Raw genomic sequence first — 27,269 nt, forward strand, 5'->3', positions numbered from 1 at the left:
ATGTAAGTAATTAATGATGATATGATAAAACAATTTTACAGTGTGAACATATGCTACAATATTATCAGATCCAGAATTATATCTTCTGACATCTGCATTGTCCCATTCAAAATTCAAAAATTTTATTACCCCCCTGTATTGCAGACAATCAACCACAGAACACCTACCAACAGACTATTAACTAACTTGACAACAGATCTCTATATAAGCGCATGTCTTTGTATTTGACTAGAATGTAACTGACAGAGATAACGTGTACCTCTGAAATAGATCGGGATCGGGTTTTCACAGACATGCGCACAGAGTACCAATTGCCTGACGCTCAAGTGAAACAGACATGTCGTCGGCGCCGTTGCAATCGTCGGCGGCTGTCATCTGCGGGGGTGATATCTATAGGCCATTGCGCCCGTATATCGTCAACATATGGGCAAGGGTGCCAACGTTAAGTTACCTTTGCAGCCGCTCTGTTGACATGCACCGGCCCAAAATATGTATGTCTCAAGAATCTTGACGGATAAATTAAATAATCATTAAATTATGTTTTGAATCATCCAAAACACTTGTATTAGCGAATAAAAACGGAACATGAGTGGGGCAGTTTACGGTGGCGGTAAGAATCAGTTTCAAACAATGATTTACTATCATTAGTATAACCTATTTGTAGACGAAGTTGGGGCCCTTGTTTTTGATATTGGACACAACACCTTACGTGCCGGTTATGCCGGCGAAGACAGTCCTAAAGTTGACATACCAACCACTGTTGGTGTTTGGTTGGACTCTGAAGATGATACGCCCAAACAAAATTACAATATTGGAGTTTTGGCCATCCATGTCCGAAGACAAGGTAGAGAGCATCCTATTTGCTAGTAGGATTGTAGACTTTTTAAAATTAAGATGAGGTGTTATTCTTATTTGATATTATTTATTATTTTAATTATTATAATTTTTTGTTAGATTAAAGATATGATATTTTAAATATCATAATTATTTGTTTTTTGTTTTAATTATAAATTTAAATACATTATTGGTTGTATTATTACATAATTATGTGTGAACATCAGTTATAATTTGGTGTTCCATGTGCATGTTAATGTTTTATTTTGAATAGTGTTTAATAATTAAAGTGATAAAGTTGTATTATAAAAAAGTAATCAAATGGGGCATTATTAATATATTTCAACCACGGTAAAAACTTAAAATTGGTCGTCGAGAGGACATTTAATTAATACCATATCAGTACTCTGATTTTTCCTTACAATTGATTTAAATGTGAGAATTTACAAGTGATAAACCATCAGTACTTTTCTACATGCCAGATACCTTTTGCATTAATTAGATCAGGCAGATTAGTAATGTGGGTTGCCTAAAAATACATACCGATAGGAAAGTCTTTGATCCTATTGAATTTTGAGAGAGACATGATGCATGACAGAGACAGTAAAATATTCCTACTACTAAGCAAATTTGCAGACTTAAATAGAAGCTTTTTAGTTAATAATAATAATTAATAAAAACTAACTAATCCTAAATATAATAATGACATAATTTTTGTTATTCTTTTTAATTATATTGTTCATAAAAGTGTACTGAACCCACTTTCAACACAACTTTCTTATATAAAAATCATAAATTTTACTTATTTCTTTCTACTTTTTTAAGTCAAACATACTTCAAAACAAGTTTACTTCATCAACTTTCATAACTCATTATTGAATTATAAAACCTATGTTAAAATAAGATATAATTTAATAAGACTTGGTTGCTCTTATGGATTATTCGAAGTCTAATAGTTGATAATTTCACACAAAAATTAAAATATTTGTTACATAAAATGAGTGTTAATAGTAATAAAAATTGATGCGACATAATCTGGTTATCGATTTTGATTCAAATAAATTATTTTGGATCCAGCATGAATAAAATTAAATGAAATATATTATATTATAAATATAATATATTCATATATGTTTATTTTGAAATAAAACATTACATTGGGCTCTTCATCACTTCTTTTAAACGCTCTCCGAATGGTAAGTATAAAAATAGTTCAATAAATAATATTTTTGAATTATTTTACCTGTAGAAGTAAGAAAAAGGCACAATAAGATTCCCGAACAGTTAAAACAAAATTATATTCAAACTGGGAGTTTCATTGGCACTAAGCATTAAACTGATATGAAAACTAATGCATTAAATTCCTATCAGATATTGCTAAATTATTAAGCTGTTTATTTTTGATTAAGATAGTTAAATAAATTTATAAACATTTTTTCATTTTACTACAGATTTTTTAGGTAATCACTGAACCATTGTTTAATTTTAACAAGAAAATTTTTAGGGATGGAACTTTCTACATTCCTTAAAGAGGGTATGGTCGAAAATTGGGATATGTTCGAAAACTTTTTGGATTACATTTACAACACCGCACTTAGAGCAGTTCCGAGAGACCATCCAATACTTCTAACAGAACCTCCATGGATTACTCCAGCAAAACGGGAGCAAATGGCCGAACTAATGTTCGAAAAATATAATATTCCAGCGTTATATCTGGCTAAAAACGCCAGTCTTGCTGCTTATGCTAACGGCAGGCCTACATGTCTTGTAGTTGATAGTGGCGCTACACATACATCTGCTGTTCCTATCCATGATGGGTAAGTGTATATTTCCTGGTAAATATATTTTACGAGTTGTAAATTTTCAGTTACGTTTTGACACAAGCTGTGGTAAAATCTCCTGTAGGTGGAGATTATTTAAGCAATCAGTGTCGAAACTTCTTAATGGAAAAGGGAATTGAAATCGTTCCTGCTTGTATGGTTGGTTCTAAGGACGTAGTTAAATCTGATGACCCCCCAGTTTGGAAACGCCGGTTTACAGCGTCTAATTTAACAGAATCTTGGATGAACTATATGGTAAAGGTAGGCAGTACGTCTGTCCTAAAAGGACATCATTAATGATGGTAAATAACACATTCATTGCTTTAAATTATGCTAATACTCTTGCAGGAAGTAATGCAAGACTTCCAGTCATCTGTCTTGCAAGTTTCTGACAGTTTGTATGATGAGGAAATCATCAAATCTATGCCCGCAAATCATTATGAGTTTCCTAATGGTTTTCATAAAGATTTTGGTCCAGAAAGATTTAAAATTCCTGAACCACTATTCAATCCAGTTGGAGCAAAGGCGGGAATACAGCAACCCATTTTAGGAGTTGGCCCCTTGGTTACAACTAGTGTTGGAATGTGTGATATTGACATTCGACCAGTAAGTACGCAATCGCAAATCATAAATAAATCTCTACAATACTGGATTAAAGGGCATTTGAATCATTTTTAGGCTATGTATGGCAGTGTCGTTGTGACTGGAGGTAACTCAAATTTACAAGGATTTACGGAGCGGTTAAATAGAGATTTGGCAGCCAAAACTCCTCCGGTAAATAATTATTTTATTATTATCGTAAAAATTACTATTTCTTCTGACATGCTTATAAACACAATAATCAGTTGAAAATGGACAATGAAATGTTTATACAAATATTTTTTAGAGCATGCGATTGAAAATAATTAGTGCTCCTGGTGCATCCGAAAGGAAATTTGGAGCATGGACCGGAGGATCTATTTTGAGTTCGTTAGGATCATTTCAGCAATTATGGGTCTCCAAACAAGAATATGAAGAAGGAGGAAAAGCAGTTGTTCAATCTAAATGTCTCTAAATAACTCGAGCGCATGGTAATTCCTCAGTATTACTAATTCTTACTTTATAGACTGAACATTATTTTTATAAGGTTGTGATTTTATAGCAATATTCAAATTATTTTAAATACTTTGTTCGTATGACTAGTAAACGACTGATCTTATGTATTATACCATATATTGTAATATTATTTCAAATGATGATTTTAATAATAATTTTATTGGAAAATTATTGGTCTTCAAATTAGGTAGTTTTGAATTTTGGTGGTGATTTAAGTTATAAATCTGTTTGTGATATATGTTGTATGTGACGATATCTATATTGTGGTTCCTATTAGAGTTGAGTTTCCATTTAGATTAGTTTTTATTTAATTTATGTTTTGCACAATGAGTCTAAATATGTGCCAATTAATAAATATACATACTCGTATTGTTGACTTTTATTTTATCGAAATGTCCAATTCCAAGTGCAAATAAGAAAATTATTAATTAACGACATTTATTATTACTATATTATTTAAAAAAAATTAAGCATAATCAGGTATAGGTACATCACAAATCTTATTATGAGCTAACACTGCAAACACTCCAGCTAGTGCAATTCCGCAACTATCAGCAAAACTGGTAATGGCCATAGAAAATTGTTTTTTGTCTTCTTCAACCTAAAATTAATATTACTAATAAATTGAATGATTCTTTTTTATACGAATATATACCTCTGTGGAAATGGTGTAAAATGTATTAACGTAAGCTCCACCTCCTAACATTCCCTCCCAGAGTGTTAGTGCTATTACTATATAAAAACTAGGAATGTAAAAGTATATAACTTGAGTAGTGTAGATTACCACGTTGACTAGCTACAATTGTAAAAACAATATAGGAAACTAAATCTACCTATGTTTTATTACTAATAGATATAAAATGATTGACCAAAAAATAACTTAATATAATATAAAAATTATTACTAAAAATTGAGGTAGAAAGAAATTTTTTCTTTATTTCAATTCGAGTATACTTACTTGTAGAATAGCTAATATATAAATTTTACGAATGTGAAACAAGTTAACCGATGATCTAGAAATTAATACACCCACTTGATAAGTGACTTGCAACCATCGGTATTGACCTTTTTTGTCTACAAATGTATCCTTAAAATCAATTAGTTCGAACTAAAAAACGATTTAATTAATCATAACTAAAAATTTAAAATTATCTGATAAATTACCAATCCTTGGTTAATAAAATATTCAAAGAGATAAACCAATCCGACAGGTATCATATATTTTAACAGTCCGGGTAAAATTCTTAGTTTAATTTTTAACGATTCTAAAGGACTTTTTAGATCAACAGCGTTAATCTCTTTCTGCATCTCGACATTTTGTGAGTTTTCACCTTCCGAGGGTTTTGGTAATATTATCCAAAATCTAAAAACAGTTATTTCTTTATTGTCTTTTGAAGTGAAAAATCTTATGGGTCACCGACTAATGACTGGCGCACGCGCAGTGTGCTTTGAGTGACACTTTTTGGATAGGTGAAATCTCGTGCGTTCGCGTCACCGACATGCTTATAGCAATATATTTGTAGCTGTACAGCTGACGTATAGTGCTGTGTATATCTTATAAGTGAAGTTGAATGTATTTAGTGAAAAGTTCAATGTGTATAGTTTGTTTGATTATTATTTGAATCGTGAAAACGGCTCCGACATTCATTTTATTAAATATTTTATTTTATTTAAAAATTTAATATTTCGAAATCATTATTTATTAACTTAAATTGTCAAAAATAAAATATGTGCTTTGCTATTTTTTGCAAAATGGTTATCTATAATTTTATATCTTTCGATTTTATTATTAGAAATTTACGAAAATTTTAAATATCCGTTTTCCACATTTGTTTGGATCCTTGATCCTGAAGATGTCTTCAGACGGTGGTAAAAGAAAAAAAAGAGAAAAAGAAGAATTGGTAGGAGCGGTTTCCTCGGATAATGATAAAGATCAATCTGATGAAATTGAAAGAAAGAGAAAACTCCAAAATAAAGTTAGGTGTCAGCGATATAGATAAGAGAAAACGTAATATAACGATTGATTGTTGCTCGGAGTGTCAATAAATGTGAAAACCAGATTGATGTTGATAATTTTAATTCAAACATTATGAAATTTCAAATTTTAATACTAAAAGTTTTTAAGTTTTCACTTCTATCGACAGTCTCTATAACTGCTAATTTTTATTTTTTTTTTTTTAAACTAACTGACTATTCAGTTTTATTTTTTGTTTTTTACTTCGTGTTAAAAAGTTATAACTTGTAACATTATGAGACTGTTTATTCTACTTACGAAACTGCCGTTGTTATAGGAATTATAAGCATTGTTAGTAAAGCATTTCGAAGTCCAATTGCTTCTAAAAGCGCATATGACAGAGCTCCAAATACACCAGCACCTCCAGTCCCTGAACTCCATGTTGATACAACATTCCTAAAGATACGTAATTTTATCGATTACAATGAAAACAGTTGACATGTTTAATAATTCTTACTTATTGTAAAATGAACTGTATTGCAAAAATGTGATTTCACCTAATCCTGAACTAAAAGACGTAAAAATAACACCCAATATGGCCAATGTCATAGAATCACTGAATGCCACCAATAAGAAACTGGTGCATGCCAAACAGATATTAAGTCCCACACGTACACTGAAATAATACACAATAATTTAAGAAACAACAAACACAATAATGTTATTATATACAGGGTGCCCCAAATTGAAATATAAATAAAGAAAAGTTGACTTAAGTGTTTTAATTTGCTAATTGTGATTTCAAGATCTTTATGAAAAGTAGAGCAGACGTCAGATAAGCCATAACTAATTACATCCTTCATTTTAGACAAAGCTTGATATAATTATAATAATAATAATAATATAAATACGAATCAGTTTGTACAAACAACAAAAATTGTTGACCTATAAATAAATAATGACTACCAAAAGACGTAAGTTGGAGGTGGTGGTCAAACTGTTTAAATTAAGTGTTTGATAAACTGGAAAGCAGGTGTTTAATATTTTTTACTCATTTTACTGGTTTATGATGTCAATTATTGCATAATTTTACTATTTCGTTCAACTTACACATTGTCAGGTCTCTATTGACGCAATATTCGAGTTGGATCGTGTGATTTTCAATAAGGATTATGAAACAGATAAAAAATCAATAAAACAATCAATCATTTTCAACAATGATATTGTTTTATGAACAGCAAGTCGTTGACTTTCCAACGAATTCACTGGGCCGTGTAGCCATAATACCGATAAATGTTAATTATGCATAAAATCATTGTTTACTATTACCTTCAATATAAACCATAAAATCAATCGTTTACAACCTACATGTGTTATCACAATAAAATAGTTGATAAAAGTGTCCAGTAGTGGTCTTGATAACGACGGCCTTAAAGATGACTCTGAATTAATGATGATTGAAACAGTTACTATAAACATGAATTTTTGCAATATATATTCAGCCTTGGATATGTTTTTAAAAGCATTAACGACTTCTCTAGGCGAGAAATACTTCAAGCACTAACGATTTATGTAATTAACATTCATAGAAGAGTTAATGATTGCAAGTGTAGATAATACAATATATTTTATTGAACCAAATTTGAATTGTTAATGTAGAAAATACAGTACCATTTGTCTGTTGTGCCGAACACATTTTTAAGATAATTAAATAACTGATTTTAAGGGAAATAAATGTTTTGATCGAACGAAATTACATCTAAATTAATTGAATAACTTTGATCGATATTTCCATGAACATTATTTGTATCTGTATTATCCAGCTAACATCAATTGCATTTATTTTTATTTTTGGCGAATGCACATTACAGCATAAATAAAAGACCTGTTTTCATATTAATAATGTTGTTAAATATGTACCCTCTTCCAGCTAATATCAGTTGTAAAATTAAGCATTTATTTTTATTTTTGGCAAATACACTTTACAGCAGAGATAAAGGACGTGTTTTCATATGAATAATGTTGTCAAGCTAATTATTTATCATTTCTTAATATAATTTTTAAAGTCTTTATTTTTTATTGCTTTCGTATTATGCAAAACATTGCAATAATCAATGAGACATAACAATAATGTGAACAACAATCAATGACAATTAAATTAAAGTCTTTGAGTGTCGTGTCCATATCATTGCAACGTGCAATTATTACAAATTATATATTAATATTTTGCATTTATTATTGGGTTTTGTAATGACTTTGATATTTATTTAATAAGTGGAGCAAGGTTGCTGATAGTCCATAAGTATTTCAGAGGTAAAAAATGGCACTACAAATTCCAAGTGGGGTTGGTGGGGGTAACTTATTCGACGTCTAAAAATTATACAATTAGTCCAAAAACTTTTTTTTTCATTTAATAATAGATGGCGCTGTATTTGACGAAACTGAAAATTTTACGACCTATGCATACGTATTTCACCAAGACAAATCGGTAATAATTGAATTTCGTTAAATATAGCGTCATCTATTATTAATGGAAAAAAATGTTTTAGCCAAATTATAAATATTAGACGTATAATCTGAATCTGGAATAAAAAAAGGTTTTCAAAGTTATCCCCTGCCAAACCTACAAGGTTGGAACTAATTTTAGCACTAACATATTTCTTCTATGAAATTTGGTTATAAACATTTTTAGTAGAGTGTTTATTATTCGACATATTTACAAAAGTTTCAAATCTGTATAAAAATAGTTTTAAATGACAAAGTTCTAACGGAGTTTTAAGATCATTCTTCTTTTTCATGTTTCCACAGATGGTGAAAAAATTCATGTTGAAAAATTTAATAAAACTTTAAGTTTTCTCCGTTACGGTGGAGCTTAATAATAAAAATAAGTATCCCTCATTTAGACGCCCTGTATATTAATTAATCAGTAATTATTGATTAATGAGTTAACAACACACATTAAATGTATCAAAAATATTTTGAAATCTCTAATAAATCATAACAAGTTGGTTTACAACAAATTAATCCCTTTAATCAATATTAAAACTGGCAATAAGTGTAAAGTGACAATCTGAAGTAATCCCGTGATAAACTAATCCCTATTATAATTAAAAAAACAATTGGGACAATGATAGTGCGCATAATAATTAAGTTATAAAATAAATTTTGAGTGATATTTTCGAATACTTACTTGACAAAAAATGGCAAAAAAGGTCCAAATATTTTGATAACAAGACACGGGATAACATCAGCAAGAAGTACCACTCCAGTGGACATATAGGTACAGTCTCTCACCTGACTCGTTTCACTTTCTTCGGAAAATCTGTCAATAATATCTGCGGCCGCCGTTAACATTACTACATATCCATAATTGTTGCACAGTCCTAGAATCCAGTAGGCAATGAGGGCACGAATGTTTCTTATCTTTGCTTGATTCGCGGTCCCATTTTCAACAATTGTTGTTAGCTCGACCATTATTAGTTTAATGGTCCGATTTATTCAGTCTTGTCCAACCTGTTTTATCTTAGATAAAAACAATTAAATTGCAATTCGTACGAGCTATTGTTACTTAATGCGGACTTCAATGTAATAACAATAAAACGCGGTTAAGATAACCTTACGGTTGGCGCGACAATGTCAATGGCTTATTAAAATTCTCTACATTTTTATTACTGTGTACATTTCTTAAATACTTTTACTTACTGTATACTTGGTATCAACTATTTTTTAAATTAATTTTTTTGTGCAAAGTTACGTATGTACTAATTAAAACTAGAACTCACTGTTAAAAGAGACGCGTCCTGGCCACTGCGAATGGACAATGATTAAAACCCTCACGTGTAGTAAGCAATTGTGCAAGATAATTCCACAATTCCGTGGTTGGCTGTCAATTTATGCACAACAAATAGAAAAAATACTGTTTGTTACATATTTTAAGATATGAGTGACGTTAAAATTTGATTAGTAAATTCTCATTTTGCGTTTTAATTTATACACATTTTCTATTTGGAAATCATAATATTTATATAGTACTGTGTGTATATGTAAATAAGGTGGATGTCACACTACTACGAACTACGATACCTGCAATTTATCTTTAATATTATACTCGGCGTATCTGTCATTAAAATTAAACTTTTGATATTAGTACATTTTTCTAAAATTAATAATATATTCCTTTTACGAAGTCGTCCCAATGTGCAACGACATTATAAATATACACAATTTAATAATAATCAAATTTATTATATTAATATTCATATAAAAATAAAAAATATTAATTTACGGAATGGAATAGAAAAAATATTGTTTGTTTCATATTTTGAGATATGACTGAAGTTAAAATTTAATGAGTAAATTCTCATTTTGCGTTTTAATTTATATACATTTTCTATTTGGAGATCATAATATTTATATAGTACTGTCACACTACTACGAAAGTATACCTGCAATTTATCTGTAATTTTGTACTCAGCATATTTGTCAATTGAATAAAACTTTTGATATCAATACTTTTTTCTAAAATTAATAATTTAACATAATCCTTGGTTTTTCGTATTCCTTTATGTTTGAGGTACGTGGGATCTTTGAAGTCAGTGTTTTAACTGTTAAATCTTTTACCAATGTACGTTGACATTACACAATTTAATAATAATCAAATTTATTATATTATTATTCATATAAAATTAAAAAATATTAATTTATGGAATGTTTCTTGGTACTGGTAAATCACATATTTTGTTATGTACTATCATAGATAAAACACCTGCTAAGATAATCCCAATACTGTCTCCATAACAAGTAATTGCTAAAGTAAAATAGCATAGAAGAAAATATTGTTTGTTATATATTTTAAGAAATGAATGACGTTAAAATTTGGCGACTAAATTCTCATTTTGCGTTTTAATTTTTATTCATTTTCTATTTGGAAATCATAATATTTATATAGTATTTTTTTTTTTGAGCAGAGAGGGGAAAATGTAAAAACCCCTCTCCGGGTACCGATCCGAAGATCATGACCATATGTCTCTCATATATGGTCTTACTGGGGATGGATTGGTCTTGCGGTGTTGGATCCGTTAGCTCCCCACTGTCACTGGTTTGTGGAACGGTACTGAGCCCCAGGACCACGACAAGGTGGATCCATCCTGGGGGTCTATATAGTACAACACAAATATACGCAATATTTGTAAATAAGGTCACACTACTATGAAAACTATTGATGTTAGTACTTTTTTCTAAAATTAATAAAATATTCCTTGGTTTTGCGTAATCCTTTATGTTTGAAGTACGTGGGATCTTTGAAGTCAGATTTTTAACTGTCTTTTACAAAGTCGTCCCAATGTGCAAGGACATTAATAAATATACACAATTTAATAATAATTAAATTTATTATATTATTTTACATATAAAATTAAAAAATATTAATTTAAGGAATGTTTTCTGGTACTGGTAAATCGCATATTTTATTATGTACTATCATAGATAAAACACCCGCTAAAGTAATTCCAATACTGTCTCCAAAACCAGTAATTGCTAAAGAAAATTGCTTATCCTTTTCATTGACCTAAAACAAAATAATTGTTAAATCATATGACTACATTTAAAAATATAGACAATGTATTGTGTTATTTTGTTACATTATATGGTATATAGAGTTTATGGAGAAATAAAATATACATACCTCACTGGAAATTGTATAATATGTATTTACATACGCTGATCCACCAAGGAGTCCTTCCCATATGGTTAATACAATCATTATAATAAAATTAGGTATGTAGAAATATATAACTTCTGTTGTATAAATTATCACATTAATTAACTAAAAGCAAAATTATATTATTTATTAATAGTAATAGTAATAAGTTATATTTTACCTGTAGTACACTTAAAATCCAGATATGTCTTATATGTACGCAATTTACAGAAGACCTGGAAATTAAAACTCCTACTTGATAAGACACTTGCAGCCATCTGTATTGTTCATTTTGGTCAACAAAACTATTCCGAAAGTCAATCAGTTCGAACTAAAATATATTTGTTCACTAATAGTATTAATACACTTGGAATACGCAGACTGTTTTTGGTTTAATGACGTATGATAGTTAATACTCACCGTTCCTTGATTTATGAAATACTCAAATAAATATACCAATGAAAAAGGAATAATATATTTTAATAAACCCGGAATTAATTTTAATTTATATTTTATAGCTTCCCTAGGACTTTTCAGTTCAAGAGTGTTAACCTCCTTCTGTACCTCCAAAATGTTTTCTCCAAAAGGTTTTGGTAGTAAAATCCAAAATCTGATAACAGATTGATAAATATGTCATTAAAAAAGTTTTGAAATTTTGGGGTTACTAACCAAAAAACTAACATTAAATATATAAAAAAATTCAGCCATGCTATAATCAATAGCAATTATGTACCCCGTTTATTTTTGCACAACCTTTTTATTTTTATGTGTGTTATCATAGGTATGTAGGTGTGTGGCTAAATTAAATTTATTTTCCATGTTATTTAATTAGAAGATTATATGTGTGAAAAAAACATCACTACTGACTGTATCGAGAGTGTAAGTTCTAATGAATTAGATGATCCTCGATAAGGACATGTTAGAAGTGCTTTAAGACATTAATATGAACAAATAAAAATATGGTCACTTCCACCAAAATTTTAGATTATATTGGTGGGGCCTCTCAGAGAAGCATCTTACAGAATATTACCTTCTTTTATATATTAAATTGGAGTTAAATTTTAGAAAGAATTTTGATTAATAATCAAGAGTGATTAACGAAGGTTCACACCGGTGTACACTAGTTTAGCAATACATATTTATTATTTATTATTTATACGACGTACGTTAAATTGGGAAAACCCCTTCCTACATGGTATCACAAAATTCCTAGAAATAATTAATGATATATGAATACCGTTATCTATATTTGATAAAACACACGTATACAATTAAATGAATATAAACAGTTTTATTGATTAGGTGAATTCGAGGAGACTGAATATTGATGTGTACTTATTTACCCTATCGGAAAATTTCTTAAAATTCTTTGTGCAGCATTGTGTTCCGGAGCCCTTGTCAATAGAACTGTTGAATGTTTGACATAAATGCCGAGGTCGATGATGAACATAACTCAACTTCTAAGCCACTCACCTGCCTCCTCAAAACAACAAACAATTATAGACGTGAGGACACCATAATTCCAGCTCAAGTGGGATACACATGCAGACAACTCATTGACTCACTCACACTCCAAAATTCAGTGGAATAAAGCCAACAAAATTTTTCCACTTTTAGTAAAAATCAGAATAATGTCATGGCACATATAATAACGGAATAACTAAAGAATTGAAACACTGTTCCATAATATACACCGAACACAACGATGGTGTTTAGTAGACAAAGCACGGAACGTTAATAGTATAAAGCCACTTCGATTGTTAGACATTCAATCATGTGTTGTTTAACTAAGTGATTCACAAGTTTTTCTAGGTGTTACTAACACTAGTTTACAGCAGAAATATAGAAACTTTCTTTGACATATTTATAGGGTGTTTGATTCATTTACCATTTCATGGCAAATTTATGATAAGTAATAAACACAAATTTCCCTATCTAGGTGAATGGTCTCACATTACCCTAAAAAAGTGTAAGAGAAAATAGAAAATTTCTATATTTCTAACTTATTTTTAAATTAAATATAAAAAAAATTAAATATTTACTTACGTTAGACCCATGATAATTGGAATGATTATCATTATTTTCAAAGCTAATCTCATTCCAATGTAGTGTAGAAGAGAATATGAGATAGCACCTATTACTCCGGCGCCACCAGTGCCTGAACTCCATGTGGACACTACATTTCTAAACATAAATTATTCTTATTCAAAAGTTACATACACAATGATTATTTTATTATCCTAATCGAAATAGTCTAAAAATAAGCTCTATGTATAGTTTTTATTATGTTATACACATTTTGCTTATTTTATACATATTTATATACTCTATGTAAAACAGAATAAAAACCTACTAAAATGTAACCTCCACCCTCCTATTATTTATTTTAAATTATTCTGTTTTCTGTCTTTTCTATACACATGTTTTGTTTTATAGATATTATTTGATATAGTCTTAAATAATAAAGAACTAACTAATTATTAATAGAGATAAAAGGAAAAACTATCTCAGTACACAGATTGGTATCGTTATATATATCGATACCATTTTTGTCCTATAGAGGCCCTTTTTATGAAAGCTCCACCATTCTTCAAAATTCTATGAATGGTAGGCATCATTGAATGCCCTGGATACATTTACATACGAAAGGTGGCGCTAGAAATTGAAATCAATCAATCAATCAAATCATACTTCTGTTATTCCTATTCCGCCAATTTTGTGTTCAACATTCTCGTTCCATTGTTCGTCGAAGAAACTTTCTATTATTCTAGTTCTTCCATATGATAATGTGTTTCTAAAATGCAACTTCTAAATGATGAAGCCTTTTAAGGTTGCTTCACAAATAGACCATGTCATCGCTGAAATTTTAATTTATTTCTTTTCATAAATTGGATCCCAATTTTATCATTCATGTCATGTTATTCAATAGCAATTGATTACTTCTTCACTTGTGATGTCTAAATATTTTTTGAATGTTGTGCAAATAAATTCTTCTGAAACATGTATTAGTACTACGTTTGTGTGGACCATCACAGCTCCAGGCGTACTTACTAATTTTCTGCTCTACAACAACTGTATGAGTTTATTATTGAAACTGAAAATGTTTTGTTGCTGCATTTAATCAATTCATTCTAAAAAATAAAGTTTTAAACACCATAATCAAAATATTACTTGGTTTTTACCCAGAACAAAATATTCAACAGTATTGATTATACAATCAAATTACATTGCAAAATTACCAAACCACAAATCGTCAGAGTTATTTTTGCACTTCGTAAATAATGTTGGTTTCAGTTGATTCATTTAATTAAATGGTACAATCGTTATGGAATATTTTATACAATATGAATAGTCTGAAATTTATGTGAAAAAGAAATAATATCGAGAACAATTTAGTATTAAAAGCTAAAAATCCTGAATGTTGCAACCTCCAATGATGCTAAACACTAAGTTATCGTGGTTGAGTGGTTGAGAGTGAAGGAAGTGAATAGAGACATTGTTTAACAAAGTATTAATGGTGACTGCTTTAAGTTCGATTACTAAAGCTGTTATAAAATGAGATATAAGAACGTTCAGGAATATGCAATTTAATTACTTAGTATTAAAATGGTTAATGGTAATATGAATCCATCCAATGTACCACAGGGATTCAATTGAGGGCCTCCAATTTCTGTATTAATTTAGTTTATTAATTAGTGATCTTTTGGATATTGTTAAATGTGATGATGTATTTATTACAGTTGCTGATGATAGTAAGATTTTTCTGAAGGTAAATAGTCAAATTTCCAATAGAAAAGGCGTTCTACTTCTTCATAATAGCATGAGATCACATAAAAGAAGCTTCAAAATGTTAAATTTACTTCATCCACCATACACTCCAGATAATTATTATTTATTTTTGTAATTGTCTAATTTTTTAAAGTAATAACTGGTTTAAATATGAAGAGGTGTATTTCACTTTATATGTTTTAAAAGATTTATGATACTTACTTATGATAGAATGAACTATATTGAAGAAATGTAACTTCGCCTAGACCTGAAACTAGTGATGTTAAAGCCACTCCTAATATGGCTATTTCCATTGAATTACTAAATGCTACTAGTAGAAATCCTCCAGCTGATATAAGAACACAGATAGCTACTCTGATACTAAAAAATTCAACTTAATTAATAACTTTACTATACTTAATTTTTAAGTTAAAATAGTATTTTAAGTTTTTAAAATAACACATAAATAGTTGACATATTTTTTTAAAATTAACCTGGCTTCTATGGTATGCTCATTTCAATAGTATTCATGCATATTCAGTAAATTCTTTAAAAATCTTCAGAGGGTCAGAAAGGGCACCTGAGATTTAGTTATGGGAGTGAATTGAAGCTAATATTTGATTTCCTTAAATACTAATGATAAAGTAAAGAAATGACAAAAGAAAATAAGGTATCAAACACCACATCATATAAATGGTTAGTTAATATGCATACTTTTGAAATGTACACACTCTCATACATTCCTTTAGGTTATTTAGAAAAAGAATGTCACTCAGTATATTTACACCTAGTAAACTGTACTGGAAAATTATACATACAATTTTTGAAATGAATATTACTTACTGTACAAAAAATGGTATGAAAGGTGCCAGAGCCTTTATTAATAATGCTGGCAAAACATCAGCCAATAATATGGCCCCAGTTGATAAATATGTACAATTTCGTTCATAATTTTTTTCTTCTGTAGAAGTGGAATACTCTTTTATTATATCATTTGCTGCTGTGAGCATAACTACATATCCATAATTATTACAGAGTCCGAGAATCCAATATGCAATTAAACATCGAAATGATGTCATTTTACTTTTATCGACAGTAGCATCCACCTTTGTATTTTCCATGTCTAATATTAATCTAAAAAATATTATTTTTATTAATAACCATAAACATTGATACACCAAATAAATTTTACGTATTAATTATATTATATTAGTTTATAGTTAAAGTTATAATAAGTCTGTCACTTTAGATAATAGCAAATTGTTGTTCTTTGATCATTTTACTTAATTCGTCGTTCTAAATAAATGATCAAGATGAATGGGAGAAAATAACTGAGTTGCAGCTGCAGAATGTTTCAATCACTTTCAGCATTTAAACAAATAATTCCAATATTCTATTTTTAATCATTAGTTTGTTCAGTTACAAACATCTTAAGGTCTGATAAACCAAAATCAGATGAAAAGTCAGTAAATGGACATTTATACATTAGCAGCTTTGATATCTTCTGTCTGATTGAGTCACGTCTTTATTTATAACTTTGACCAACTATCTCTATCACAAGTAGTATTTATTTTGCCTTTTCCAACAATTATATAATTGAACGTATGAACACAAATCAGATGTGAATAGACCATCCTATAAAACGATTATATTGGGGATGTAATTAGAATATAATGTCATGGTACAGGCTAAGCAAAAGCCAAATAAATTTTACATATATGTATAAAACTTTTTAATTAATTTTTAATAACTTTTGATTTAAGAGATTTTTGCTTCAGTTCAAAGCATTCAGATTCTGTACACAGCCTACCCATTTCTTCTAAAGAAGAAGGTTCTGTATAATGCTGCAGCCATAAATATCTGCTTTGAGATATTTTGAGTTGAAGATATTTGTAGTTTTTTCAATTATATTTTTTTAATATCTGGTGAGTCCATCTTTAGCTTGTATTATTGTAGCGATTTTTCTGGGAAAGCTTTTTACTCTGGGGTCCAGACTCTGGTCTTTTGATCAGATCACTGAAGCTGGTATCTTCTTTCTGATTGAGTCGAGTCTTGGTGAAACTTTTTATTTTATTTATAACTTTGACCAACTATTTTTTGAGAGACTGAACATTTGTATTGTCGTAAAAACTACAATGCTTCTCATCTCTATCACAAGTAATATTTATTTTGCCTTTTCCAATTGTTATATGATTGAACGTATGAACACAAATCAGATGTAAATAGACCATTATATGAAACGGTTATATTGGGGATGTACTGGGGATATAATGGTATGGTACAAGCTAATCAAAAGCCACAGAAATTTTATGTATATGTATAAAACTTTAAGTTTTAATAACTTTTGATTTAAGAGACTTTTGCCTCAATTCAAAGCATTCAGATTCCGTACACCGCCTATCCATTTCTTCTAAAGAAGAAGGTTCTGTATAATGCTGCAACCATAAATATTTGCTTTGAGACTAGACTTTGGTCAATCTTATGTTGGTATCGTTGGATCTAGCTAAATAAACTGTAGTTTTAAATTGCAAGGAAAGGTTTACTAATAAAATGCATAATAAATATTGAAACTCCCAAGCTCTTGCAACAATTTTGTTATAAAATAAGCACTCTCAACAGACTGCCCATTAAAATTACTTTAAAGTGATACTGCAAGAAATAATATTGAATAATACTGGATGCTTAATGGATTAATCACCTGACACTGAATAATTTGTATAAATACACTTGTTGAAATTTTTATAAGTAAAAATACTTATATTGTGCAAGTGGAACCGCCAAGTAGAGGCCAAAAAGCGATCCACATCTTTACTAAACACCATAACTAATAGATCATGAAGACTGATTGTACTGTACTCACTTGATTACTTATTTAACTTAATTGGTTTATTAATATAAGTACTTACGTTATATGCTATTATTTTGTGTTTCAGGTTAAGGTCGACAAAACGTAATCAAACAATCGAACTACAGACTCACAGAACAACTAGATAGTCACTCTTGTTGTTTTTAAGTCGTATTTATATGCATATTTAGTATCAGCAGATTCTTCAAAGTTCGAAAGGTGATACGCTAGATCTTCACCTTCAGGATCCATAGTGTGCATCGTCGCACATTTTTCTAAAATAGCGATAATTTGATACCAGATTATCGTTATTGTATAAAGTTGTTACAGTATTTATTAATAGTCAACAGTCTATCTCGTATTGATTATTAAGTTGTAGGTATCTGTAAAATCAGTATTATTTGCAGTGTTGGATCATATGGCAGTGTATTAGTAGCTCTTCTGATTTGATCTGATTTTACCATAAGAATTTTATTATTAAGTGCTTTTCCCAAGAATTTTAATTGTTTTAATTCGCGACGTTTTGGCTGTTGTTCTGTCTGCAGTCATTTTAAAGTTAATGATTAGAAGAAAGTTTGAGGTTTACCTATATATAGGCGTTTCTTTTTCTGGATCAGTGGTTGTCTGACTTCAGCAATTACATTGATTTTGTTGACTTTGGTTCCATAGTATTTTCCAAGCGTGTTTGGCATACGAAAATTGGGGGGAACCGATAAATATGGTTTAAACACGTTTGATATACCATAAAATGTAGTGTGAAGTAAATGTAGACTTCGGTTTTGCTTTAAAATCGTAGTCTTGAAAATTGTTTTTCTTCTTCCCAACTTTGATAAACTAGTAATCGATCTAAAATATTTATTGCATTATATCTAATATTGATATTTTTTTACTTGTTAATTTGTTATTGGATTAAATCTTCTTTCGTATACCTCGATGCTTGAATGTTGTGGATTCTGTTGTTTTCTTCACAAACCGTAGATAAAAAAATAAATAGTCATATTATTTACTATATTTTGAATATATGTTATGCTGTAAAGGTACCCTTTACCTTTCCAGAACAATCTTGTACGTCCGAGATACTTGTTCGATTAATTTCAAGATTGATCGAAATTTTACTTAGTCAAGTTTACATTTGTTAACTCCATTTTCGTTTACATTTAAATCATCTGGATAACAAACACATATGTTTTTCTTGAAGAGGAATTTCTTAGAGTCTGTATTTATAGATCTGTGTCTTCCTGGTATATGGATGCCCCAATGTATTGCAATGCAGGGCTGCACCTCCATCCTACGTATGATCATTTAATTCTCGGCATTGGTGATTGACGATGGAAGTTCAGAGTAAAGCGTTTTATCAATTAGGAACAAAACAAGAACAATTTATTTAATTATTTGTTTATTTAGAATGTGTTAGAAAATCATCTCCAATTGTAACGTAATTATTTATTAAATACTAAAATATTTTTGTTAAAATAATTAAAATATAAAAATTTAGATGATTGCAATTTGAAATATTCTTAATAAATTGGTCAGCAATCGATTTTTGTTGAGTGACTATTTAGCCTATTTAAACGGTAATAGAGTCAGACAACAGGAAGCGCTTATGAATTCGCAACAAACCAAATTGCATTTACCTGTTCCTCGCAGCCTAACAGTTGCATTAATAATACAACTGAAAGGATTAGACGTAACAGACATACCCAGGCATATAAATCAATATTAAAAGGTGTATTTTCAAATATAAAGCTATCTTATAATGCACTAATGCACTAACTTGCTTCTTTACAACTACATCAATTTATTCATTAATATAATAAGTATTATGAGACGCAAAAATGAAAAAACAATATGTTATAAAATGGACAAAACATGGAATTTTTCTGATTATTTTTAAAACATTATTATGTCTTAATATAATCCCTTGTGCATTGATTTCTCGTCTGTAAACAATATTATAACATACTTGATAAACTTCATTTAATAATTAACGTTTGATTATACATGGTGTCACATATTGATTGTTTTTGGCTGTTGTATATTATTAATGTTTTTAATATATTTTTTTATTTCATATGTACAGGGTGTTTCATAACTTATCCGAAATTTTTTAACCAAGTCGATTTCTTAAAAAAATTCTAATAAAAGTCCGATAGAAAACAAGATAAAAAAATATTTTCAATTATTATATTGTTAATTTTTCTTAACAAATCGACTTATGAAATGAAATACCCTATATATATAAAGTATTGGCAGAAAGTAGAGGATCTTCTTTAAAATTCAAATATTTTTTATTTTGGTTATTATTAAACAATAAAAAAAAATATTTTATTTTATACTCTTTAGAGTTTAATTTTACTGATGATTATTTGTTTTGGGCTATAATTCGTATTTTAATTAATTCTACACTGTAAAATTTCCATTATTATGAAGAATTTCCAGACACCTTTTATTCATGGAAAGCCATAGGTGGTCAATAATATTTGGATCCATATTTTGCCAGGCCTCCTGGAGAACCGTGAATAAATCTTGCTGATTATTATACTCTTTGTATCTTATTTTATTGTTCACTATCTTCCACAGATTTTCAATGGAGTTTAGATTGGGAAAATAACATGGTCAGCTCATAACAATTTTTTCCCTTAAAAGCAACTGCTTCAAATATTTTGAAGGGTTATTATATTGTTGAAAATAATGTTTTAGAGGCATATTTTGTTCTGAATACGATACCATGTTGTTCCTAAGTATTTTTTATACATAAAATGATCCATGATACCCTCTATTCAAAGGTGAGAACCCATTCCAAATCCCGAAAAGCAGTCCCATGCCATTACCGATCTGTCGTCGTATTTAACTGTGAATATATCCATATAAAATTCCAGCACTGCTAACGAGATTAAATATGATTTCATCACATCAGATCGCTCATTTCCAATCATTTAAAGTCTAATGTAAAAGGGATCTGGTAAACTCAACTGTGCTTCGTCTGTTCTTCTCTGATAGTAGTGTTTTTTTGGTTGGCCTTCTCGCATTTGCTGGAACTGAGGAAAGGATCTTTTTTGGAGTAGGATAAAATTTGTTTATCCTGAAACCTATTGGTTTTTCTTGGTCTTCCAGTTTTATTTTTTCCTTCCACATTACCAAATTGTTGCTTTACAATCAAGCGATTTTTCTCTCATCGGATTGAACGAACGATACAATCAGTTTACTTTGGTGTATACTGTAAAACTAAAAATTGTTGTCGATTTTGTAGAGATTAGTGACATTTAGTAAAAAGTTGCTCCACTTTTTGCCAGCCGAATATTTAGTTTTTTGATTTGTAGCTAACAGAATTATTTTTAACACAAGTAATATTAACCGATATGTTTGTATACAGTGTGTTCATAATTGGTATAAATTATGTTAGGTTTGCTTATAAAGGGCGGCAACAATTTATAAATTTTGAAAGTTACTCTACTTTCTACCAATACTGCATATAGATAAAGAAATTCCGTTTCAGTGATGGATGTCGACTGATTTATATGACATTATTAATGACATTAATAAGTATGGCCATGGCAATTTTATTTTGTATGCGGATGACACATCTTTTTTAAACATCAATCCAGATGTACGTACGAATTTAAATGAATGGTATGTTCTCGTGTAATCAATTTACGATGAACCATGATAAAACGAAACTTTTTGAAAATAGGTAATACATGTGAGTTGTAAGTCGGTCACACTGGATATAACATACTGGGGTGTATTTCTTATAAAATATTTCATAGTGTTGTGAATTGAACGTAGTTTGTGTTAATTACTATTTATATCTGTTATTAATTATTGGGAACATTGTTATCATTTCATATACACTAAAAATCTTAAATGTCATTATGTTAAATAGGAGTATTACGATATTAACTGTATTTAAAAGTGTTACTTTGTATATGTATTTTTATTCTCAAAAAGTTATTATATATTTATATTTCAACTATTAAGAATATAACTGATAAATTTCATAAGTGCACTTATTGTTACAATAATTATTTGAACCTATTAACACAAATTTTGAACTTTATATTGTTATACAGAACTTTACACATATGATAAATAGGTGAATTTTCACGACGAGCTAAAGTAAATGTGTATCACCGTTTAAATGATTATAATTGTTTACAAGTCTAATCTTTTTTTAATACTTCCGTAACAATACTTATCATAATTTGTATATTATGATAAATAGTAATGAATTAGGTTTAAAAAATAGCACAGAAACTTTTGTTTAAAATTGCTATTTTCACTGGTTATTTTAATAAAAATAATAATAAATTTCCACATTTAAACATAAAAATATTTAAATAAATTTCTACAATATAATATGTTCTGGGCTCTTAAATTCTTACAATTCTTGTTTAATTTATTTTTTCTTGCTTAGATACATAACCTTTATTTTATTTTTATTGAGTAAATAAAGTTAGTAGTCTAACTCACACGTCAACAATAAACTTACCAAAAAAAGAAGCGAAAATATTGAATTAAAAAAGAAAAAAAAAAATATGATTTTTGCATAGTAACCCACATAAGTAGACTTTCTAAACTAAGCAACCAATGTTGCAATGTTAGTAAATTTAAACACCATGTATAGAAACGGTTATTTTTAGAACAGAATTGCGCTCTTAAAATATTATACACTATTAAAATTTCACACCACATAAAATCACGTTAGTCCCATTAAAATAATATACACGAAAGGTTAATTGAATTCAGTTGGAATTTTTTAGGAACACCATACAGTATTTAAATACAGCTGATATAACATATTTAAAATATAGGAGATGAATATCAGTTGGAAAGGGATGCTGATTCATTTCCGTTTATATTTGTTGATAAAAAATCTGAATCTGATTTATGGACTTACCGATTGATGCTAGCTAGAATGGAACACGGATTGACTTAACTAAACTTAATATTAATCAACGTATAAAATAGATTGATTAGATATAATCAACACGGTCGCGGACTAGAATATTAAGCCAAATACAATACTCAAGTAGTGTAAAGATTAAACATTAAAATGACATGCCATTGGCGGAGGTATATTTTAACCGTTATATATCATATAACAAATATTTAAATAATTTTTTTTTTTCTTTTTTTATATTCCTACAATAAATATGAACGTTGTGTTATTATTATTAATCGTTATGATTTTTAAAACATTACTCACAATTAATTTTTCTAATTAAGAACATGAACTATATTTTTACAAGGAGTTGAAGTGAAAGTCAAACTTTGAGTTTTAGGAAAATCTTTCATACCAAATAATTTGCTCTGTTTTCTCTATGAATTATTAAAAACAATTGTGATTAAGGTTGTCAAAAAATTCATTTTATGATACATTTCAACTTGCATGTTACCTTGAAAGTTTAAGAGATATATATTCTAAATAGGTACAAATAACAAGTGAACTATTTAACTATTATTACTAAGTCCGTGATAAGTTAGTTATTTTAAAAGTGTAAAAAGTTTTTAACATTATAATAATTATTTAATTTCTCAAATTTGATTCAAGTAAAAGTAAAGTAAAATTTATGATGTAAAGAATATTTCTAGAGAATTTCTACTAATTAATAAGCACTGATTACTAATTAGGTTGCTAGTGTTCAGGGTCAAGATAGGTATACTTCATTTGAATCCAATTACATAATATACCGGTGCCTATATATACCTATCATATGTCATTTTCAAACGAATATGTGCAAAATTTAAACTACTTTTAATTTTAGTTTTTACACGATTAATGGATGTGAAAGGTGTTTGAAACGTTTTCATATTTTTGGCAAATATTTATCACCATGTCAAACAGTTAGTATTCGATATTGTCTAAATTATAGTAGATATTATCTATTATATGTTAGTACATATAAGTATATACCCATCTTAAAAACACTTACAAAACAAGACACAAATCACATGATCTTATCACTCCTTTATTCATATCAGTCATATTATTAGTTTTACATATGAGCATATTTCAAAAAATTAATTTGTTAATATAAACTAATAATAATAATATTTAAGTTTTACATATAAGCTTATTTCCAAAAAATTAATTTCTATTTGTATATACAGTATTGGCAGAAAGTAGAGCAACTTTAAAAATATATAACTTGCTACCGCCCTGTATAAGCAAATCTAGTATAATTTATCCAATTAAAAACACACTGTATGCAAACATATCGGTGAATATTTCTTGTATTAAAAAGAATCCTATTAGCAAGAAATCAGAAAATTAAATATTCGGCTGGCAAAAAGTAGAGCAACTTTTTAATAAATGTCATTAATCACTACAAACTCTACAATAATTTTTAGTTTTACAGTATATTCTTTCATTAAAAAAATCATGGATTGTATCGTTATTTCAATCCGATGAGAGAAAAATCAATATAGATCGATTGTAACGCGTGTTTTACAAGAATTGTCAATATTTGGTAATGTAGGAGGAAAAAATGAAACTGGTTTCAGGATAAACAAATTTTATTCTACTCCAAAAAAGATCTTTTCCTCAGTTCCAGCAAAATAAAAGGTCTACTTGAAACACAACTTGGAATTAATATTTCTCCAATAACCGTAAGAGACAGATTACTACAAGGGGTCTTCATACGAGAAGGCCAACCAAAAAACCACTACTATCAGAGAAGAACAGACGACGCAGAGTTGAGTTTACCAGGTCCCTTTTACACTCGACTTTAACTGATTGGAACCGAGCGATCTGAAGTGATGAAATCAAGTTTAATCTGGATAGCAGTGATGGGAATTTATATGTAAGGTGACCTATTCATAAAAAGTTTAACTCAAAGTTTGCCATATTCACTGTTAAATACGGCGACGGGTCGGTAATGGTATGGAACTGCTTTTCGAGATTTAGAATGAATCCTCGCCATTGAGTATACCCTCTATACACGGATCGTTTTATGTATAAAGAAATATTGAGGAACAACATGGTGGTAAAACATTATTTTCAACAATATTTGAAGCAGTTTTTAAGGGAAAAAAATTAACGTTATGAGCTGATCATGTTAATTTCTCGATTGAAATGTTATGGGAGATAGTGAAAAACAAAATAAGATACAAAGAGTATAGAAATCAGCAAGATTTATTCATGATTCTCCAGGAGCCCTGGCAAAATATGGATCCAAATATTATTGACCATCTATTGCATTCCATGGAAAAAAAGGTGTTTGGAAGTTAATAATAATGGAATTTACAATATATTAGTGCAGAATTAATTAAAATACAATTACAAATTATTTGTAGTAATAAAACTATAATTAGTATAAATTGCTCTACATTTTGTCAACCCAAAACAAATAATCATCAGTAAAATTAAACTCTTTATTTTTTTTTACTGTTTAACTATGTAATTGTAAAATTTATAAATGGATGTTAGTTTTTAATATATATATATTTTTTAACATAATAACCAGGACAGAAATTACTTGAATTTTAAAAAAGCTGCTCTATTTTCTGCCAATACTGTATACATATAATTATCACTTGATATCAAGATAGATAAGAATTTTCTTTACCCAAAATCTGTCTAGAAAATCAAAAAGAGTAATCTCAAATTAAATAAAATTTTTGTATATTATACAATAAATAAAAAATGTGTTTAAATCTATTATAATATTAATCATTGGGAGAGCTCGATGAAGACTTCACCTAAAAAAACTAATAATTTCTATCATTATTTGTTATTTTTGTGTATGTGTATTTAAACTATTTTTTACATTTTCTACCTTTTTTTAACTAGGCAAGAATGTGGTGTATGTTAGACTCATATGATCTGATCAAATGATCAGATAACGAAATGAGATACTATTTCGGAATTTGTTTTCTCTATTGATGATTATGAATTTATTTTTGCAATGATCATTCTTTGTTATACATTTCACCAACTGTTTAATTTAGAAATGCTCAGACCCCGATTGAAATTACAAAAATAGATATATCTCAAGTAAAATAACATTCATTTCTCATCAGAAGCACCCTATAACTTACAAGATGAACTATCATGACATTTGCTGTTATATTTTATTTTAGTTGACACACATTTTTTATTTTGCCACCGTTTCTTGCAGTCACGTTTTATAAACCCTTGTTTGGACCTAGTTTCCTTAGCAGCAATCTGTCTCACAGAAGATGACGTTGATGGAACATCTTTCTAACATATAAATTCACTTTGAGACAACTGTAAATAAAAATTGCTTAAATAATTCAGAAAATTTCACAACCAAAAATATTACTAACCTGAAAGTCATTTTCTCCAAAACGCCATTAGTGCCCTCTGTCTTCGTCCGGAATTTTTATAACCACATTTTGCCCGACATTAGCCAATGGCAGCTTTATTACACTGTATCTTAACATCGTGTCTGCCTGCAAGATACTACAATATAGTCTTTGATGGATGAACTTACCCAATACTTTTGACTTCTTCGGTGCAACCTAAATTTTCATCAAAATCTCATATTTCATGATGCATCTCTGCATTTAAATGTTCACAGTTATTATTTTTTGTATTTCCAGTTTCATCTTGTTCAATTGGAACTTGCTGGACTATTTCTTCTAGGGTGCTTGTAATTATTTCGCTATTTGTATCGTTTCATGTTCTACATTAAAAAATTCTTCCGGATTTGTTACTGTATTTTCCATAGTTTCATTCACTGATAACAATTTCGGTATACCTTCTTTGCCTTGAAATTTTTCTACAATTTGTAATAATAAGTCAGAACTTCAAATAAAACCTCGTAAGGAGTTCTTTGAATACTTCTGTAGTAGATCTATTTATTTTTTTCATTTGCACAAATCGTAAAACTTCCAACCATTCAGTCGAGTTATTTTCATTCATCCAAGCAATTAACATATCACGAATATTTTGTCTCTCTCCACTGATTCTCGACTCTCAGAATGTCGTGGTTTTCCTTGAATAATTTTTGCCTCAAACATATGGAGCACCAAATATAGATAATATGTCCATTAAATTATAAACTACTTCTTGAGTCCTCTTGGCCGGAGAAACTCAAATTTGGTAAGATGGTCTTGATAATTTAATATAAATTTAAATTCTCCGTCTATTTTGACCTCTTTTGTTAAACTATTGGTTAGTTTTGGTTTAACTACGTAACCGACCCTTTTTCTTAAGCATTTTCTTTAGTTGACATTGTAAACACAATTTCAGATATTCTTCAGCAATATTTCTACTAATACTACAATACC

At 29.0% G+C, this 27,269-nt stretch overlaps 3 protein-coding genes and 1 pseudogene across 7 annotated transcripts; 1 reads left to right on the plus strand and 3 right to left on the minus strand.

Annotated features, from left to right (window-relative positions):
- Positions 1-333: 333 nt before the first annotated feature.
- Positions 334-4,108, plus strand: LOC109596563 (actin-like protein 6B). Its single transcript, XM_020012164.2, has 7 exons — positions 334-610; positions 665-844; positions 2,339-2,651; positions 2,702-2,915; positions 3,003-3,260; positions 3,333-3,428; positions 3,541-4,108. The coding sequence occupies exons 1-7, from the start codon at positions 586-588 to the stop codon at positions 3,706-3,708; spliced, it is 1,254 nt and encodes a 417-aa protein (XP_019867723.1). The 5' UTR covers positions 334-585; the 3' UTR covers positions 3,709-4,108.
- An 8-nt stretch (positions 4,109-4,116) lies between these two features.
- LOC109595870 (battenin-like) lies at positions 4,117-9,654 on the minus strand. 2 transcript variants are annotated; one of them, XM_049961171.1, is made up of 8 exons: positions 9,486-9,654; positions 8,894-9,225; positions 6,221-6,379; positions 6,022-6,159; positions 4,914-5,112; positions 4,708-4,857; positions 4,405-4,545; positions 4,117-4,350 (listed from the first exon to the last, which is right to left on the minus strand). In XM_049961171.1, the coding sequence occupies exons 2-8, from the start codon at positions 9,175-9,177 to the stop codon at positions 4,216-4,218; spliced, it is 1,206 nt and encodes a 401-aa protein (XP_049817128.1). In that variant the 5' UTR covers positions 9,178-9,225; positions 9,486-9,654; the 3' UTR covers positions 4,117-4,215. The 2 variants fall into 2 exon arrangements, with proteins under 2 accessions (XP_049817128.1, XP_019866892.1); XM_020011333.2 differs by lacking the exon at positions 9,486-9,654 and adding an exon at positions 9,406-9,464.
- Positions 9,655-11,074: 1,420 nt separating this feature from the next.
- Positions 11,075-23,019, minus strand: LOC109609583 (battenin-like). Of its 4 annotated transcripts, XM_049961219.1 has the most exons (9): positions 18,076-18,283; positions 16,013-16,303; positions 15,492-15,550; positions 15,392-15,437; positions 13,448-13,585; positions 11,822-12,011; positions 11,583-11,732; positions 11,387-11,527; positions 11,075-11,269 (listed from the first exon to the last, which is right to left on the minus strand). In XM_049961219.1, the coding sequence occupies exons 2-9, from the start codon at positions 16,288-16,290 to the stop codon at positions 11,132-11,134; spliced, it is 1,140 nt and encodes a 379-aa protein (XP_049817176.1). In that variant the 5' UTR covers positions 16,291-16,303; positions 18,076-18,283; the 3' UTR covers positions 11,075-11,131. The 4 variants fall into 4 exon arrangements, with proteins under 4 accessions (XP_049817176.1, XP_019881869.1, XP_049817175.1 ...); XM_020026310.2 differs by lacking the exon at positions 18,076-18,283 and adding an exon at positions 22,912-23,019 and having other exon boundaries at positions 15,392-15,550; XM_049961218.1 differs by lacking the exon at positions 18,076-18,283 and adding an exon at positions 19,649-19,771 and having other exon boundaries at positions 15,392-15,550.
- A 2,510-nt stretch (positions 23,020-25,529) lies between these two features.
- LOC126264343 (uncharacterized) lies at positions 25,530-26,901 on the minus strand (annotated as a pseudogene).
- Between the last annotated feature and the right edge of the window lie 368 nt (positions 26,902-27,269).

The sequence above is a fragment of the Aethina tumida genome, chromosome 1, assembly GCF_024364675.1.
Source record: "Aethina tumida isolate Nest 87 chromosome 1, icAetTumi1.1, whole genome shotgun sequence".
In the NCBI taxonomy this organism is placed as follows: Eukaryota; Metazoa; Arthropoda; class Insecta; order Coleoptera; family Nitidulidae; genus Aethina; species Aethina tumida.